This window comes from Leguminivora glycinivorella, chromosome Z (genome assembly GCF_023078275.1).
Source record: "Leguminivora glycinivorella isolate SPB_JAAS2020 chromosome Z, LegGlyc_1.1, whole genome shotgun sequence".
Lineage (NCBI taxonomy): Eukaryota > Metazoa > Arthropoda > Insecta > Lepidoptera > Tortricidae > Leguminivora > Leguminivora glycinivorella.
This window is the reverse complement of record NC_062998.1, coordinates 12,023,490-12,044,350: the sequence shown is the minus strand read 5'-3', so window position 1 is coordinate 12,044,350 and position 20,861 is coordinate 12,023,490. Positions and strand designations below refer to the sequence as shown.

General features: G+C 37.2%; 1 protein-coding gene across 5 annotated transcripts in view; it reads right to left on the bottom strand.

Annotated features, from left to right (window-relative positions):
- Positions 1 to 20,861, bottom strand: part of LOC125240989 (formin-binding protein 1-like) — a 70,958-nt gene that overhangs the window by 11,136 nt on the left and 38,961 nt on the right. For 2 of the 5 annotated variants that reach the window (XM_048149234.1, XM_048149236.1), the window contains exons 2-12: positions 19,475 to 19,590; positions 18,843 to 18,893; positions 17,176 to 17,320; positions 13,326 to 13,477; positions 9,703 to 9,859; positions 7,554 to 7,691; positions 5,898 to 6,101; positions 4,471 to 4,500; positions 3,103 to 3,201; positions 2,481 to 2,574; positions 662 to 820 (exon numbers count right to left, since the gene is read on the bottom strand). In XM_048149234.1, the coding sequence (XP_048005191.1) occupies positions 662 to 820; positions 2,481 to 2,574; positions 3,103 to 3,201; positions 4,471 to 4,500; positions 5,898 to 6,101; positions 7,554 to 7,691; positions 9,703 to 9,859; positions 13,326 to 13,477; positions 17,176 to 17,320; positions 18,843 to 18,893; positions 19,475 to 19,590 (1,345 nt within the window). The remainder of the gene's footprint in view (positions 1 to 661; positions 821 to 2,480; positions 2,575 to 3,102; positions 3,202 to 4,470; positions 4,501 to 5,897; positions 6,102 to 7,553; positions 7,692 to 9,702; positions 9,860 to 13,325; positions 13,478 to 17,175; positions 17,321 to 18,842; positions 18,894 to 19,474; positions 19,591 to 20,861) is intronic. The other 3 variants (XM_048149235.1, XM_048149237.1, XM_048149238.1) reach the window with 3 other exon arrangements.

The window sequence follows — 20,861 nt, the reverse complement described above, 5'->3', positions numbered from 1 at the left end:
TTTATGAAAGCGACTGCCATCTGACCTTCCAACTCGAAGGGTAACTAGGCCTTATTATAATTTAATTATAATATTATAATTTGTTGCAAAACAAATTCACCACAGTACTGGTACCGGTACCATTGTCTATAATAGACATGTCCCATTCCCATCCCTACTGCTAATCATAAAGGCGCGCCATTATTTGAAACGACCAATGGCAGCACCGTGCGCGCCCGCCTCACCCCGCAAGGATTGGTGATTTGCGTCTCGAACAATATCGCTTGCATTTGGCTTCTAGTGGGGTGTTCTGTGACTAAACATTAACATAAATAAACTATGATATAGGATTATATAGCACACATAGGATAGGATAGGCAATTTGGCTAGATCTCTCGTTTCCCAAATGTCAAATGATCTCACTAGTTCGGATTGGATATATGTGAACGCTCATAGTTAAAGGCCCGAGTGCACGTTCATATTAACCGTGCAGCGGGGCGGGCGTGTGGCGTGCATGTCAAACAATTGAAGCTCATACGTCGTGTCCTGAGTCGAAAGGATCCTGCATAGGTTTGACGAGGGCGAGCCCGCCCCACTGCACGGCTCCGTCGAACACACTCAACAACTCTGTGCGTCCACTAACTTTAGGCATACTGGTAAGGTATAAAAGCTGAGTTGTTACCTGGTGGGATGTTGCGGCGCGGGCGCGGCGCCGTTGGTCTGGCGGTGGGGTTGAGCGGCGCGGCGCACACCTGGCTGTTGGCCTCCGCGAGCAGCTCTTCGAACTTGCGCAGCTGCGCTCGCAGCTTCTTCAGCTTGTCGCAGCACTCGTTCAGTTGACCTGCAGATGACAATAGCTTAGCTTAACTAGCAGGCTCCGAGCGTTACCATAATTTTACAGTGACTAAGGGCCAGTTGCATCAAACCATCTGTCATCGTTAAAGCGTTCGTTAAATTTTATTGTATGAGAAGTTCCATAGGCGTCTGCTGCGTGACAATGATGTTTCTGTCAAATTTGGTTGGTGCAACTGGCCCTTATGCTTTAGAAGTTACGTCTACATTTTTGATAGCGACCGAGGCGCAACATGCCAAACATAGTTCGCCATACTCTCTTAGAGGCGCTCCTGAAATTACCATGGTATCTATCTAAGCGTGGAGGAACAATTCATGCGCCCTTTTTGCGGACAAGATAGAGGGTTCCTAATTTGGAAGGTTTAGTTAGATAGAAATAACTAACCTAGTCACTGGCTTAGACAACAGAAAAATATAAGGAGATTTATTAAACGGTTTCTGTACAATTTTATACTAGCTGTTAACACATTTTATACTTTTTTCAATATGTTTTCCTTAAAAGCGGTTGATTGTCATAACCACAAGAAATAACCTATGAATAGCATTAAGCCATAAATGGGGAATCACTCTACGTCATTGTGACGATACCGTCACGTTTCGTGTCGACACTTATAAATGAAATCACACACACTAAGTCGTAACCCATACACATTTTGAGTAAACCAACTTTAGCCACGGCGAATATGGTGTACGGGTTGGCTAACGCTATTCTTAATAAGTAATTTTAACAATCATTTAATTTGAGGCCATAAGAAACAGACTGACCGATGTGCCGATATGTAATTTTTATAAGTAAAGGTCCTTTAAAAATAAATTAAATAAAAAGTCGTAAAATCGCAGGGGCACTGCTATGATGAATATGAATTTTACGCGGCGATACAGACTGTCCCGAACTCATAGAAAGAATTGTCAAACTTAGTGTTCCATTTGTGCCCAAAAATCTATTAAGACCGCGAAAGCACAACCTTTTAGCAGCCCCAATTACACGAACTGTAGCGCATAGAAATTCACCAGCTGTGCGGGCGCTAAATCAGTTGAACTCGTTTCTGTCATGGGCTCCAGAATGTGATGTGTTTGCAAGCAGATGGATGATTGTGTATCAAATGTGTCTGCGGTATTGTGAGGTGATGGACGAAAGGTGATCGTATTTTATATATGTTTGTTTCTTTTGTTAATCACCTAATAATATCTAAACTGAATTGTACAGTGCTTTGGTTTCGACTGTAATGCTGTAAATTATGTTTACAATAAATAAATAAATAAATAAATAAATGATGGATGATGTAAATAAATTTCCGTCAAAATATTTCCCAACTTGCATTTGCCCGCGGCTTCGCTCGAGTTAGAAAGAGACAAAAAGTAGCCTATGTCACTCTCCATCCCCTCAACTATCTCCACTTAAAAAAGCACGTCAATTCGTCGCTCCGTTTTGCCGTTAAAGACGACAAACAAACAGACACACACACTTTCCCATGTATAATATTAGTATGGATGTCAATATCCAGAGATCCCTTTCGTATTTAATCGTGACGTGTTGAGAAAGTCTTGTCCAAATTATAAACATCGATGACTGTATTATCATTAGGACAGTACATTGCTGCCTATCTGTGTAAATTATACATAGCAAAGACAATGTTATGATTTCTCACCTTCCACGGTCATTGGATCTCCTAGCGTGGGATTCGTTTCGTAAACTCCTTTCATCTTCATCAGTCCCTCCATGGCTGCTTGTTCTTGGGCCACCTGTAAAACATATAACATATTCAATGTATGTACATTGGTAGCTTGAACAAGCTATAATATGATTTTATTAAGAGGGTGGCACTGCACTTCTATAAAAAATGTGGTTAAATCTATTTTATGTTGTGATCAAGTTTAAGAACAACAACGCTTTTAAGAAAATAACTGCAAAGCTACTAATTTATTCTATTCTAAAATAGGTAGAACTATGTCGAAATATTTTCTAAACAATCGATATACATTTCTGGCCTTGTTTCTAATCAGACTGGTAAAAAGCATAATAATCTAACGATTGAATATGTTGAAAAGTCAACACTACTTCCTAATAAAAGGTGGATTAGACATTTTTTTCAATCATCGTCATCACGACTTTGCGTTTTCACGGTTTTTGAAGCCTTATGATTCTCATGAAAGAGGGGCCCTCCCGATAAATTATCTCAGAAAGGCACATTTTTTTACGAAAGCGGCTGTCACCGCACATTCTAATTCAGGAGGTAAACTGCCCTTATTAAGTAAAAACAAAATACTTGCCTGTTTGTTGAGTTCGTGAACCTTGGCTTGAAGTTTCTTTTTCTTCTGGTTCGGCGGCAAATCTGAGTAGTCCTCCTTCCCATCCGTAGACATATTGTTCTGTAAACGTCCCAACGTAACTTCAGCAATAGAGTTAACGAGAAAACACCACACGAACTTCGCACACAACTAACTACCTGACTAATTTCAAAATACATTTTTTTACTAACTTTAAAACCATCGTCATCAAAAACAATCAAAAGTTGCTCATGTATGTATAAAATTCATATCACCCCAAAACCACACATACCAAACTTTGCGTCTTTCTTCTTCATTATCTATTACAATAAACACAATTTTATTCTACTTATCTATGGTTAATCATTGTTTGTTTGGTGACTTTCATTGTACCAAGTGTATACCAACCATAAACCGATTTGTAATATCCACTAAAACATTATTACATTAAAAATATACGCAGCGTGGGTGCGGATAAGTATTTTACGGTACGTGGAACAAAACTAGGATGCACATAAAACAGGAAAAACTACAACTAAAATATTATACAATAATATACTAATAATACATTATAAAACGGACAGCCCTGTGCCGAAAATACTGAAAGCCGTGCAAGCATGAAAGTTAGACAAGCGAGACGAAGACAAACTTACGGCCCATTGTTTATGACAAACGCACCCGTCCTGAACGGCAGTTACGACGCATCCAAATGGCGAATCTCATGTGACGAAATGGCTTGGTGCTCGTATAGCGATACCTTAGATTACATTCGTACTAATTACGGGGTGAAATTGCAGTTCTCTTTTAATGTATGTAGAACCACGATATTAATTTAGTAATTAGTACAATTAAAAAAAACTCGTAATAAGCATAAGGTCCAGCAATACGAGAAGTTATCAAAGAATTAAAATATAGCTTACTCTCAAGTTTCATAGTTGAGTGTTATATCTAAATTGAGAGCAACAAAATAAATGCATTTCTATTCATATTTAAAATTATTTACATTCGTCGAGGCAAATAAGTCCTGCAGGAAGGATAGTGAGCCTACCCGGGTACTGGTATTTACTTCAAATCCTAACTTTAATTAATATAGTGTTTACATCATTACATACACGTAACTAATTCTTTTGCCATTGCCACTGATATGATATGACTCATTACATTATCCTGCGTGAATCACTCTTTATATAAATATCGTGCTGCGGCATAAAACCATTGTATGTACCCGTGCACTCTATCGTGCAGTTTATCGTTAGGATTATTGACAGTTAGATAAGTGACCAGTTGAGCAGTAAAAGCAAGCCATAACACCGCGACAAGTAGCATGTTGTCATAAACAGTGAGGGGCCGAGTGAGTCACGCTGCACTGACCTTGAACGAATTGCACGCCTCGACAATCTTCTGTGGCCAAAGCGTTACGACGCGGAGACGCGGGGAAGGCAAACAAACAACATTAAACAAAAATATGACAGACCAGGACAACACGAGTGACACAAGCCACGCAACTGACGTCCTGCCGCAAAGGGTGTGTTCGAAAAAAGCCATGTCTTACTGTGATTATGATTCAGATAGGTAAATGATCAACCAAAACGAAACTCAAGTTTTATAGCAAAAAGGTAGTGTCAAATAAAATAATATAGTGGTCATCATGCTTCTCTTACGTCCCCAACCATAGGCGGCCAACTTACATTTTCCGTTCGCGACAAGCCACCGGCCGCAGACAGCCAATTAATATCAATCGGTTGTAATGTGAACCCATGTTAGGTGGGGATCGAGGGAGTAACAGACAAAAGTAATTAGTACCTCCAAATTATAATATATCATAAATAATAAAGGAGTGAGCTGGCGTATAGTCATCAACTGTCTGATGAACACAGAATACTCCATTCATTTATTGCAAGAACAATGACACGACTTACATAACTAGACACCAGCTGTAGTATCATAAGTAAATAATAATATAACGATAATCTATAACGTACGTTCAATTAAATAGTACACATAACATACTTCATGCTTATTTCTACTTGTATAAATAGATATGATATGACATACATGGATAAAGCTCTAGGTAGAATAATAAGCATAGCTCCATTAACCAGAGAGTAAAAGCATACCAAATTACGCACTTTTGAATCAAACATAAGTTGGCTGGTCTTAATCAAAGACGTTTTTTCAAGATACTATAAAACAATCTTTAAAAAATACCTCTTTGGTTACGTAGCCTTAACCTGATTGTATAAGAAAAGGTCTACACTACATTTAGTTATGCTACGCTTCGTTATATTCAATAACTTTAGCGTTAAATTTCTTCTTTTAATTAATTATGTATAAAATTGAATTTTCAGTTATTCACTATATCATAAACAAAATATACCTACTGTGATTGATTATTCCACCATGACATAAATATATTAGTAATTGAACGATTTTAATTCAAACCCGCTGGTTGATCAATACCGATTCAGTTTCTACGGATCAGACCTATGCCCTCTATAATAACTTTGCACAGGCTCCCATATACAGATCGTCCGTCGTCGTGTCGTAAGTCCGCAAAGTTTCGAAATTAAGGCAGACAATATACCACAACTTATGCTCTCACGCACGAGTCGATACTTGAAATCTCACCAACAGGGCAAGCACATGATGCGCGCGACAGTATGCCCACGAGACTACCCGTCTTTTTCTAACCGTATTACTTAGAGTGGGACGGGTGCTCAAGTCCATACGCTTACCCTGCAGATGTACTCGCGCGAGAGAACACAAGTTATCGACTAGAGTCCCGGGCAGCGTCTCACCTTGTTCGAGCTGAATATGGACAGGAGGCCCCCGCGCTTCTTTATCCGGTTGCCGGAGACGGTGCCCCGCACGGTGAGCTGCGCGTGATGGTTGTGCGTCGTCGCCGCGTCGGTGGTGTCGGCGCCCGCGCGCTGCTCCTCGAACGGGAAGTCTTCGGGCGGCACGAAGCCGGACTTGTATCTGTCTATTACTAGTTGTGTGTCCTGCGTGTCCATTACAATGTACAGATGTAGCGCAAAATGTTTTTCTTTAGTAAGGTACTGCGGGGCAATTTCAAGTGTGAGGCAAATGCAACTGATCCATTTTTTCCATGTTTTACAATGTTTGCATTATTAATTAGAGAGCCCACTGGTTATATATGGCACGCGTCTTCAGAGGATACATGTGGAACTTAATAGTGTAATAATGGAAAAAATAGATCAGTTACAATTGCCCTCAGTCGATATTTGCCCCTATGTACCTTATTTTCACGGAAACTCACTAACGTGTCTATTTCGGTCAATCTCCGTAGAAGAAGTACTAACGTTAACCGAACTAGCACGACAAAAAAGAAACGCGTCCGAGAAAATACGAAGGAAAACTACTTACTATTACACTACATCTGAAATACGTTTATTTAACATCAAATTTGACAAAGGTATAAGATTTTTTTTTCCATAGTATCATACAATACAAACTATATCCGGTCACTAGAAAATGGCGCGAAATAAAAATTATCTATGGGACGATAAAATTCGCCTACAATTCATTTGAAGCTTTTAACTATAGATGCCCACTCAGTGTATTGCCACGTCAAGCTGCGGCGTTGATTTTCAGTGTATTATGCAGATATTATAAAATCTATCTTTAACATTACCCGCTTAAGAGCGAATTTCAGACATTTGCAAAGTTGATACATGATCTGATAGTTAGGTTTAGATAAGTACGTTTCCACCTACGCTTGATTAGCGAATTGCAAAAACAAATTGTCTCGAAATAGTTCCAAGTGGTTAGACAAATTAGTGTTTGCTTAGGAAATCTAGTTTTTTACATAGTCTTGCCTTAAAAGCCTTGAACTCTGGTCTACTGTTCCCTTTAAGTTCAGTACTTGTAGTAGAGAACTGGTAGCTTTATAAAGCAACTAGCTGTTGCCCGCGACTTCGCTCGCGTTAAATTCGATAATTGCGGAATGCACCATACAAACTTCCACCCACATTTTAGGGTCAGGAAGAGACAAAAAGTAGCCTGTCCCTTCAAATATCTTAAAAAACCACGTCTATTCGTCGCTCCACTTTGCCGTGAAAGACGGACAAACAAACAGACACACACTTTCCCATTTATAATATTAGTATGGATTTTAAACAATGTCCCAGAATCTAGTGAACGGGTTTCGTAACGGATTGCTCAAATGCCTATGAAATATTACGCGCGAGTATACTATGGCCAAATTACGAGAGAGGTCAATACGTGTATGGGTACATTCAATCATAATTACCAATGTCATTTTTAAAATTGATTTAGATAACCATTAACATACAAAGCCTGTGGCGCAGCCAAATGGGCTATTAATATTAAACCATAAACACATTATTAAGTGCTTAATCATACGAGTATTTTTAAATCCACACATTTTTCACGGTACATTTTAAACACCATTACATGAAATACTACGTTACCTCTTTTTCATTAATACTATTGGCGGCGTGTTCCATTCCATCTAAGCACTGCTTTATGATGGGAAACACTTTTCTTTCGACCTCGACTGAACTCAACATGAAGTTCTTTATGTGTTTGATTCGTTTCTCGTCCAGGTCCTGAAAAACATACAACATCGTTAATATAAACAAAAAAAAAGACACTTTCTACTTGAGTCGTGTTAAAGTATGACGCACATATTGATATAACTAATTATTGAAATATAAATAACTAGCTGTTGCCCGCGGCTTCGGTCGTGTTAAATTATAAAATCGCGCAATGCTCTATACAAACTTCCACCCCCTTTTAGGGAAGTGGGGGGTTTAGAAAGAGACAACAAGTAGCCTCCATCCCTTCAACTATCTCCACTTAAAAAATCACGTCAATACGTCGCTCCATTTTGCCATGAAAGACGGACAAACAAACAGACACACACACGTTCCCATTTATAATTATAGTATGGATTATTATTGTAAATTGTTTCCCATCACGATATACAAAATATGGAAATAAAAATCTTCCGGGCTTTACCATCATCATCATCATCATATCAGCCCTTACTCGCCCACTGTTGAACATAGGCCTCTCTATTACGCCACTTGTCCCTCCAGTTGTGACCCAGTTGTATTTCTTGGACCTAAGCTGTATTAAGTACGAACAGGTTTATATACTAAAGTAGTAAAGTGGTTTACTGAAATAGCAGTGATTTTTCAGTAGTAAATTGTTTCCATGTGACCCAGTTGGCGCAGTGCCAGAGCGCATAAAGCAGCTCTCGAGAGCATTTCCCGAATTATTCACAAAGTTCACGTGACGCATGGACTTGGACACGCTATCAGTGAAAGTTGTTATATATCGATAAGTCAAAAACACACCCATGTTTACTTCCGCGCCGAGTACTGGTTTTATAAATCCCCGAGTCACGCATGGACGGACGGGGCTTGGCAGCGAATCACAAGCCGACTTGTTTTTCCGTAAGTTAATTACGGTAATACCACTTCCAACATAATCACTTTGAAGGAAATTAATCCCATAATCGTATTTCTGTGGGCTCTTACGACTGGTTCATGGCTCAATCGTATTGCCATGTAAATTAAATACATTTATTTCTCTTTTAGAAACGCAAATAATAATACACTATGTAACATAATTGCCGAAGATAAATCCTACGGCTTATACATTACCTTCTATAGTACCTTTAATTTTCATGGTGTTTATTTAAAAAAAAAGGAAGTGGTATTCGTAACCGCTATTCGATACCGGTTATGCTCTTAAATGGATCACCAGCATTAATGTTACATCCCTGTATAAGGTACAGGGATAATCATGACTGCGGGAATTTCTAATTTCTACAAATCGATATAATTTTCCATGTTTTACATTATCAACTAGAGTGCCATATGTTACACCGCAGACATTGTTCCTTGTACCTTATACTATTATACAAACGTTATAATAAATAAAAAATATTATTGGCAGTAATACATTAGTGGTGTGAAATATATAAATTTGATGACTCTAATTAACAAGAACTATCTTTTATAAGTACTGAACAGTTACTGATGTTATGAAGTGACTTGTCGACTGCTTTAAATTAGTTATTTGTAACTTAACCTACGGGCATTTTCAGAAATTGGGACCCAAAATTAGTGACAGTTGTTAACAAAAATTAACTTGATATCAGTTTTGTGACAATTAAGAATAAAATTATTGCTTATAGTTTATGTAATTAACACAAAAGCAATATTGTTATTGAGATTTCATGCTTAACTGTCGTCACAAAACTGACTTCGAATTATTTTTGTTAACAACTTTCACTAATTTTGGGTGCCCTTTTTTTGAAAATGCCCCTACAATCGACGATCGATGCTTCAAAGCTCGATTCATAACGTTCATTCGAGAAGTAGGTATATTACTACTGAGTAAATCATGTTCTAAGGACATAAGTAGTTAGTAATCAACGTTGTATTGGCTTGAGATCTCACACTTAATATTGTAAATGGGACTTAATCGCGTAAGTTTTGTACAAACCTCTGACGTTTCAAAGACGGCATTGTCTCCGTGGTCACGGAGCAGACTCGTCAGTCCGTTTACGATATGAAGTATGAGTAAAATCGTGAAAGTTGATTTTACCTGTAACTGTTTGAAGACGTGCGGTAGCCGCTGCTCGTAGTGTTGCCGCTGTGCCTCGTTCGTCTTGCGGAGCTGGTCGGCATACTCGTGCTTGGCATCCTCACACGCTTGACTTCTGAGTTTCATGTTTGCTTTCTGTTTCTCGACTTCAGCCCGACTACGAAATTCAAAATAAACAATTGTAGTGAGCATGCCTATGATCTCACACCGGCTATTTAATTTTACTAGCTATTTACTTTCGCACTGAGCAATGTACATACACCAAGACTGTAGATTGTTCGATAGATATTTGTTGTAAAATGAATACAGTTAGAAAAGGGGGCTATTCTATCTATTTTTCTCGAAACATGTCTAAAGCTGTGTTTTCACTTAGTGTTCTGAACAGTTCTGAGTGAGCATTCGTTCGTTCGTGCACCGATAAAGCTCAGACCACTAAGTGAAAACGCAGCTTTAGTGTTTCTGTGCATTTTGCAGACAGCCGAAGTTAGAAGTCTGCAATTGATGAAAAATTCATCTCGTTACGGCCATACAATTAAGGCGTGTATTTATACTCTAAATCGAATAACTAACTTGTTTGATTAAGTATTGGTGCGATACGAACTATAATGAACAAGGAAAAGGTTGAACCGTGTGTATAAAAAGTTCCGAGGTCAAACTACTGCGAAGTTAGAGATAACAATTAGTTGTAAAAGGTGTTCCAAAACTATCGATGACCTGCTAAGGCCAGTAGTTATACCTATAACCAGAAGGTACTTTTAATGCGAAAAAATAGGTTACATTTATAATAACGTGGATATATTAATATAGCCGCAATTTTTTTTTTAATAGGTAAAATAACTGATACCTAATGGCTGTGGTCACGTTATCCACATAACTTTAATTTTAGTAAATTGTTTCGTCACCGACTAGAATCGTTGTATGGATGTAACAATTAAAAAGGTAATTATTAAGGTCATATTCAGGTCATTAAATTAAAGATACCTCATATAGAGAATAATGTTCCCAAGGCCAGGACTCGTAATGCACGGTATCCAGATTGGTTTACAAAAGATCTGGTGAGACTGTTTAAAGAAAAAAATAGGTTGCATAAAAAGTATACGAAATATAAAAATCCAAGAGACTATGATGCATTTTCTGTACTGAGACAACGAGCTAAGGTGCTAGTCACTGTCTGTTTTAATTCGTACATATCACGGCTGGAGAATGATTTGAATAATAATATAAAAGCCTTTTGGCGCTACACTAAATCAAAAAAGGCTACTAACCAAATCCCTCGACGTCTTGTCTATAACGGAACCGCTGCAGAGAATGGTGAAGACATTGCCAACTTATTTGCTAACTACTTCTCCTCTGTTTACACAACCACGGACAACCCCTATTACGAACCTGATTTTCCAGAGAGTAATTATTGCATAGGCACAATTATATTAACTGAGGGGGAGGTCCTAAACAGGCTAAAATCCTTAAACCCCGATAAAGGTGCCGGACCTGATGGATTGCCTGCTATGTTCATACGGTCATGTGCCGCAGCATTAGCAAAACCATTGTGTATTGTCTTCCGTAAATCACTGGAGGAAGGATCGTTTCCCGACCTCTGGAAACTGACGAAAATCGCTCCTATACACAAAAGTGGGGACAAAAACAAAGTATCGAATTATCGACCTATCAGCATATTAAATTGCTTCGCCAAAGTATTTGAAGGCATTGTCTTCACTCAGGTTTATAATCACTTTGTTCACTTGGTTAGCCCTCGCCAACACGGGTTTGTAAAGAAGCGATCAACGTCAACTAACCTTCTTTCCTATGTCCAAGAGTTGTGTTTGTCCTTTCAAACTAAGAAGCAAGTCGATTCCATCTATACGGACTTCGCTAAAGCGTTCGACAGAGTAAACCATAACATACTGTTAAAGAAATTGAATCATATTGGTATCCATGGAAATTTATTGCGCTGGTTTGAATCCTATCTCTATCGACGTTCCCAAATAGTTTGCATTTATGGTTATGACTCCGTTCCATTTATTGCTGAATCTGGCGTGCCGCAGGGTTCTAATTTGGGCCCCTTGTTATTTGTCATTTTCGTGAATGATCTTCTTAAGCGGGTTAAATCACAATGCCTTGCATACGCAGATGATATAAAAATCTTTAAAGTAATCAATACGAAAAATGATTGCCTTAGCCTCCAGGAAGATATTGGCCTGATCTTTGATTGGTGTAATAGTAACCTTATGTTTTTAAATATTGACAAATGTCAATCAATCACATTCACTAGAAATAAGAACTTGATTAATCACGATTATAATATAAACGGCAAACGATTAGTAAGGGTTTGTTCCATCAGAGATCTTGGAGTATTATTGGATAGTCAATTGTCGTTTCGCGGTCATTATGAGCATATGGTGTCGAAATGTAATCGCATGCTGGGATTTATTAAGCGAACTGCAAAGCCTTTCAAAGTGTCAAATAGCTTAATGATTCTTTACTGTGCATTAGTACGAACTACGCTTGAATACTGTTCTTCAGTTTGGAAACCAATTTATAAGACACACTCTGATAGATTGGAATCAATACAGGCGAAATTCTTACGATATCTGTCTATTAAAAATAAAACACGACAAGCGCTTCCTGAATATATTGATAGACTCTCAGCTTATAATATACACAATCCCTAGCCTCCCGACGGGATGTTGTCGATCTGGTTACTCTATATAAAATCGTGCATGGCGGTCTCGACAGTAACCTCATGGATTATGTCCATTTTAGAGCCAACAATAAGAGAACACGAAATCTAGAAATGTTTGCCTTGCCCATGGTAGCTAATAATAATATATCTAACAATGCGCCTATCCTTAGAATGTGTCGTTTGTACAATGACTTAGATATGGACATTGATATTTTGAATAGTTCTTTGACTAAGTTCAAAAATGTTTTATTATCCCGAAATTTACAAGTAAGTGATTAACATTTGATTGTATTTTTTGTTTTAAACTCAACTATTGTCGACCTTTTCATTTGTGAAAAATGTATTTAGCGCTAAAATGTTTTTTTTATTATAATGCTGTGTACAATTGTAATCGTAATGTAAGTAATATGTAAGTTGCTAATGTAAGGAATAATTTACAATGTTGTTTGCCTGCATTATGTTATTGTACCTATTCATAAAAATAAAAATAAAATAAAATAAAATATTCTAATAAACATGGTTATACATTTGCATCGATCGGAATATCCCTAAAAAAAGATTAAACGTGAAATTAATAATTTTCTGATTAGGGCAGGACGCGATCATGTAATTTGTACATACCTAATTAGAACAAAAGAAATATAATTCATACATAAATGCAATCGCTCAACAATCATATGCCTATTGCAGTTCAAATAGTCTGCTTCGTGGTATAAAAACTAGCCGACTAAGGAAAATGAGGCTCAGAGTAAGGCAGTGGTGGGCAAACTTTCTTCAAAGGAGACAATAACATATTTATAGAGGTATTATTTAGAGGGCCACATAATTTTGTAATTCCAAACATCAGCGACGGGTCGTTTAGTCCCCTGGACCGACAGCCAAGCTTTGCCCACCACTAACGTCAGATTTGTAGAAGTAAGTGTATAATTAAATAATTGTTTACCTCAAATTGAGATCGGCATCTGCCCTTTGGAACGCTTCCAGCGCCCGTTCGGATTCTCTCGCTGCGCGCTCGTACGCTCTCCTCGCTCGGTCTAAAGAACCTATGGCTGAGTTCAGGACGGCCATCTGTTTCGCTCCTTCGTTCAAATGTTGCTGAAATAGGTATTATTCGATTTAACACAAATTGCTCGGGTTTCATAGAACGCCGGTGTGGTCATATCATATAGCAGCCGTAGTAAGAAGTAAGACTGCCGCTATATGACCGCTTTCCTAAGAAACCAGACTTAAAGGCAGGAATAATCGTCATTATTAAATACGTTCGCAACGGATACAAACGTCGACATGATCAGGATGCACAATTCTTATACAATATCAATATTACCTCCTTAATGCTTTTACATCAAAAATCATGTCATCAAGTAGTTTAAAATAACCGATAGTTATCTATAGTAGTAGAGAAGAGAACCGGGAACGCGTTCTTATAATACCTTTCGTTCCGATCGAGTAGGTACAGTTATATTTACAATTATGTATTAATATCTTTCTCCTTTTTAAAAGTTTACTATGTTCCGGTTATTAAATAAGATAATCACGTGAAAATTGCGGATACAGATTCAACACGTACAGATTTTACTATTGGCTGTTAAATATTTTAGAATTACGGGTGTAACACACGCAAATCGGAAAAATATGTTTTTATCTATTTTTGGGTGGTCACTGAAACAATTAGCGTAACAAGAAATTATTGGCAACAATGTCCGCCGCGATCCGGATCAATGCAGCTTGTTCAGGAATTCGTGTTAATTGTAGGGCAAAATAGTTCTTGGAACTAACAATTCCACAACAAAAAAGCTAATGTACTACAATGTCCAATAGGAATACTTAGAACAAATGTACGTGACCGAGTTCCCGTTCGATAAGGCTCACTACGTGCGTCAAACGGTTTTAAAGGGTACTTGCAAATGTTATAATACATATTTAACTATAGTATGGTAAACTTTTATCAACTCACTGCGGCAATCAGTTTAACTCATCATGTCGTCAATTAAATAACTATACGCGTACGGGGTCGAATGGACCCTGCACAGATAGAAAATATCTCTTCAACCAAAGAAACCTATTTGAACCAAGAGATATCCAGTTTCCCATATCAGGAAGATTTTAATTACTTGATATAAAACATAAAATGTCTCGATGTTTATTACTTGCACTAACCATTTTATATCTTAACATGATTAGCAAAACAATCTTTTTTTAAAAACTTAATCATTTATTCCAAGAGCGTAAACGTTTTGTTCAGTGATAATTATTACTCAGAAGCAAATCAGCAAGTTCTTAAAAACGAGTATAATATTTCTTGGTTCTAAGTAATAAAATTGTTGTATTAAGAGTTATGACGGTTTTCGGTTAAGAGTTATGCATAATTAAAGTAAAAGTTAATGTTTCTTGGGGTGAAACAATTAGTTACTTACACCAAATATATACATTTTTCATTTTAAAAGTTCTGACGGTATTAGATGAAGATTTACATGTTTGAAGTTAGATTTAATGTTTCTTGGGGTGAAACAGTAAGTATCTTAAACCAAATATACTTACTTCTTGGATGTAATTTATCTTATTTCATTTAAAATATATAATTTCTTGAAATGAAATTTTATATTTCTTAGATTGAGTAAATAATGTTTGTAGCGGGGATGCGCGCGGGGAGAGAAGGGAAAGCCGATATGACGTGAGAGGTGTGTATTATGTTCAATAACCCGTACGTTACAAGCTTATATGTAACTCAGAACGAAGACGAGTTCCCCAGCCAGCTAGAGAGAGAGAGAGAACTGGAGCGGAAGCACGTTTAGGATAGTCCTCAATAATAGCGCGTAGTTCCCAGAGGGAAGCAGGGGGCTATTATGTCGGAATTTGTATTCCTATGATTCGATACATATCAAGTTCCAACCGGCGAGCCTAACCAAATCGGGAAAAATCTTAACACCGCGATGTACGAATTCTATGGGCTGGGGTCAGCGCCATCTAGCGGGTTTTTTGGTAACTAAACCGGTGTCGCCGCTCGGCGCGCGAACTAAATCTTGAAGCAAAACTTTATTATTTTTCGATCTAAACGTGTTGATTCTCAAATGGAACTTGTAGGCATTAAATCAAGAATTTGTGATATGAAGCCAAGAATGTAATAAATCTTGACCTAAGTCCGTGTTGATTTTTTATTTAAAACCTGCTCGAATTATGAATGAAGTCTATAAGCATCAAACCAAGAATTATTATAATCAAGCCAAGATTGTTCTAAATCTTGAAGTAAAACCTTGATATTTTTTGATTTGAACTTGTTGATTCTCAAATGGAGCTTGTAGACATTAAATCAAGAATTTTTGACACAAAGCCAAGAACTTAATAAATCTTGACATAAATCTGTGTTTATTTTTGTTTTAAGTTATTCTGGAACTTTGAATGGAGTTGCAAAGCATCAAATCAAGAACTATTAAAATCAAGTCAAGATTGAACTAAATCTTGACGTAAAACCGTGTATTTTTTTTATTTAAACTTTTATGTCTTGACTGTAGAACGTAAAAGTTAAATTAAGAAATTATGATTTTCTATTAAAAACGCAGAATTCTTGTAGTTAAATTGTGGTGAATCTTCTTTTAACAGGTTTTTATTTTTGCTTTGATAAAGGTTACTTGAACCAAAGACGTTTTTTAAGAACTAGCATATTCATACTAAAACGGTGTAATATTTTGTTGCAAATAAATACTTCTTTGATTCAAATCTGTCCTATTTGTACCAAATGTATATAAAGTTACGACTGAACAATTTTGATTCTTCTTTGAAAAAGGAATATCCCTTTAGGTTAAGACCATGTTATTAGATGAAGAATTATATTATTCCTTTTAAATAACAGTGTTTGAGAGAGTTTTCCGTCTTAAATTAAAATATCTTTTCTATCTGTGTGTACTACAGTCAGAGATTAATGGAAGTCAGAAATTTTGTATGTAACTTGTTTAATGGCAGTAGTAGAGAGTTGCTTTACTGAGCCGCGGCCGCCGTAAGCACAGAAGTGAACTAGGTCATGACAAGTAGACTGTCCTTGTATAGTTCAACTTAAAGATAACCTATCACTGTTAAGTTCACTATAGTGCTAGTCAACACAATACTGTATCAATAAACAAACAGATCATAAGCACAGTATTCATAAGTATGAACACGTACTCAAAATGAAAGCTGTCGTTTGTTTCTTGGATATTTCCAGTTTCGTGCCAAAAATTGAGTCTCTTAACGCCCATTTACAGGGTGCGAGAAGAGTTTCATCACATCGCGGTATTTGAATGGTGCACAAAATTTTATGTAATATCAACAGTTCGCTATGTACAGTGGAGCTGCGAAATTTCATGGAGAAATTACAAATGAATTCATTGATAAACTCTCCGCGCACTTTTGCAGCTATATGTACCTATAATCGCATGTGTGTTCGTGCGTCATGTATATAATACAAAGTGCGAGATCTCGTAAGTGAGTTTTATTACAAATATTACAATGCGGCATTTGACGGGATGGCTAAATCGGATGAGACGAGCAGTCAGCAATGTAACTTAAATGTCATGCGTGTTTGCGCGCCGTGTAAATGGGCCGATCAAACGTCAACTACAGTAAACGGCCATAAAGAATGCACATTGGTTTTTCATCTTCGTAGAGCGTTGTCTCTTTCTTGCTTATGTGATGTTAATTGTCTCTTTCCAAAGACCGATGTGCATTCTTTATGGCCGTTTACCGTGCTTCGATTTTACATTGATTTTCTTTTATGGGATAATAAAATTTGTTTTATGATTCGATTTTTATAGGTTATCTACCTTCCGTTCTTCTCTGAGTTCCTTGGCCAACAAATGCAGTTCCCGCACAACATTGGACTGTAGGTTCTCAGCGACAACCTCGCGCTGGCCCGCGAAGTCGCCCAGCTCTTGTAACAATTGTCTAAATGCTTTACATGATGTGTACCTGTAACATAGATTGTACAATTTTATGGTATGTAAAAATCACATCTTATAAAGCAAATAAAGCCTGACCAGAAGTATATCGTCACTACTTTAAAAAAACTTGTATCTTCGTCTGTCAATGAAAAGAAAATTGTGGTAAGTATGTATGGAATGCATATAGACTTACTGCGTTTTAACTTTGAGGAGCAGCGTGAGATACGAGATTTTTAAAAGTAGTGACGATATGACTATTGTCAAGAGGGCGCTGTTATTCTAATGTATAGGTGACAGTTCAGTATAGTATGAAGAAAATAGTTCTAATGAAATTCCGCAACATGCGTAGTCATATACTTCTGGTCAGGCTTGTAATAATATATCATACATAAATAAGTGACGAAAAATGTTTTATTCGGAAAATCTTAATATCATTTTTAATGCTACGAGTAAGCACATAATAATTTTTATATTGTATGTATTGTGAATTTTACACGTTCATTATTTTTATCGTAAAAGTTTCTTTCCTTATTGAATGGTACCTACTACGGTTAGATGCAAAGAAAGATGACCTCTCTGCATCTGACTAAACTGAACATAAAATCTGATCTGAGGTAACATATATGAAAAACAATTTTATATCTAACGTACAGCGGGGCAAATCTCGACGGGGGAGAATGTAACTAATCCATTTTTTCCATTATTATTTATTACACTATGATGTTGAGTTCTAGATGTATCCACTGAACACGCCTACCATATATAACCGGAGGACACTCTATTTAATAATGCAAACATTGTAAAACATGGAAAAAATGGACCAGTTACATTTGCCCCCCAGTCGAGATTTGCCCCGCTGTACCTTTGTCTTTTCAAAAAGTGAAGAGTCGTCCAATAAATACATTCCACGACTCTTCAGAATAGTAGAGAGAAAGAGAATCTCTTTCCGAACAGACTCTAGTTAAGAAATGTGTATTACGTGTATGCATAAGTAAATTGCATGTGTTGATATAATAACAATTATGTCAATGCAATTCCTAATAGTATTGGGATAACATATAAAATGTTTCCTAGAAAATGTAAAGAGGGTAGCTGTGCAGTAAATGTGTTTCCATAACTGTGATTTATAGTGGTCTACCTAGAGTCATTAAATCAACTCTTTAAATAGAATGCATAATTTTATTCCAACTGGCCGTTATATTATTTAAATCGATTTATACGTAAATTTCAAAATGTTCGTCCATATGAATGAATAGGCCTAATTCACATAAAATTATATCCATTCGGTTGTATAACGAATAACTAAGAATAAAGTTTGTGTTCAATCCGTATGAATATATAATTTACATATGCTAATGCCAATCATAAAATATAATAAAGCGTGTTACATAATAGAATTCGAATGAATCTTATGAACAGTTTCGAATTAATAAAGACGGTTTTAAACATTCGCTTGCGTTTGATCACAAAAACAATTAATATACAGCATTTTGTAGTAACTCGATACTAGCCAAAAATAAGTAAGTACCTACATGGAATAAGATACTCACTGGTATTCGTCTTCTTCTTTCCTTTTTGGTTGATAATTTTTGACAAGCCTCCTGCAAAGACAAGAACATGAAATTTAAGAACATTTGTGAGTGTGCACGGGAAAACGTCCCACTTTGTCGATTGCTATAAAGCCGCTTTGTCAGTTTATTAATATAAAGATACAAGTAAATCTCGCCTTAATGGTAACCGACAGAGTGGGACGTTTTACTAAACACACTTACATTTCAACATAAAATGCCTACCTACTTAGGTATCACCTTAAGGTCAAAAGTCTAATCACTTTTTTTGTATTTGGGGCATAATTCATTAGGGTTTCCCCAAACCTATCGACGCGAAATCGGCTCTAGTCGACGAAAAAATCGCTCGTCGTCGCCGAACGTAGATCGTCGATTTTCGGTCGGCGAAAGGCGATTTCGCGTCGATAGGTTTGGGCCTTGGGGAGACTCTTAATCACCAGATCCTGCACAGGAGGTGCCTGACAGGCAGACATAAAACGAAGGTCTGGTAATAAGCCTCCATAACCTTCAAGCAGAACTAGAAACTACGTAATTATTGACACCGTAAAATAATTAAGCTGTATCACAACTGATCAAATACACGTATTATAAAGTATAGTTTAGTGAGCGCTCACCTAAGTTTTCCTGCGTATTCTAATTCGATCGCGCATCTTTCCTTTACGAAGTTTCCGTATTTGTCTAGAAATTCAATTCCTTTCTGTGTGTGGGCGGACAAGTTATCATATTGATCCTGTGAACAAAGAAAACAAACATGTTAATGACAACATAGTGATATGATATAATTGATATAAATAAAGTAGGACAATAGAAAAATATGTATTTGGTCATCGTAAAAATGTAAAGGGAACTGGAAGTGATACGAGGTCAGCAAGCCGGGAAGTGACCGCTGATAATAAGCACGCATCATCATAAAATGCACATTTACAATAAAGATTTTTTTTTCACGGAGCGAATTACATCTCTTTTACACTATGAATGCGTTACTCCGGTTTAATAGCATTGTTATTACCGTTTTTTAAAGAAGACAGGAAAAGGCGCAAAAAACAAATGTTAATATCCTAGCGTGGTTCCCACCATCCCACCGCACCGCACCGGTGCGGCGATCGATCAGTCGGAACGGGGAGATGGGGCTGTATTGCGTTGCGTGGCGAGGTGCACGCGATGCAGCCATCAGCGCGGGCGCAGGTCGTGAAGGCAGACGCATCGCCCTTGACTCTTCTCGAGGTGCGCCGGGTGCAACGACACGAGCTACTGCCAATCGCTTCGCCACTAAGGATATAATGTTATGCGCTTTATAGAAGTATAGTTTTTTACTATTACGAATATTTACTATGACGAGACCATGAAGTAAAAACTCGAAAACACATGGATTTTAACACGTGAATATAAAGCACTCATTAATAGTCATACACATGGTAATAAACTGATGTAGTGAACAATTAATAAAATTAACCGAATATGTGGCCGCACACTTGTGTTGATGTGCCAATGAAAGAGCGTTATTTTAGATTGGGACGACTGTGTGGGTGTAATAGCCTGTGTAGTCTATCAATAAAAAGACTATCACGTTAACAACGCTATAACCAATTTTGAATAGACGATGAATGAATAAAATCAATGCTGAATAGGTCAATAAGGCAATAATGGTCGGGAACACTGTCACAATTTGAATGGGCGAACAGGATAGATATACGTCCATACGTGAGTTCCATTGTATTCAACATAATATAGCCAGAATCGGTAGCGAAAGCGACCAGCTCTCTGTAGGTTCATCAGTCAGCTTATAATATAAAAGTAACAGGTTTATCACAATTACCGTTCATGTGCTCGATGTCTAAATTCTCGCACGTATTGACCCGTGCCATTCTGGTGATATTTATTACAAAGGTCATAATGTCAAGTGTAACTTTCAACCCTGTATAATAGAGTTGGCTAATGAGGAGTATAATTGCTATGGCAACAACAGACGGGAATGCACTTAATATTATGCTTGTTGTGTTC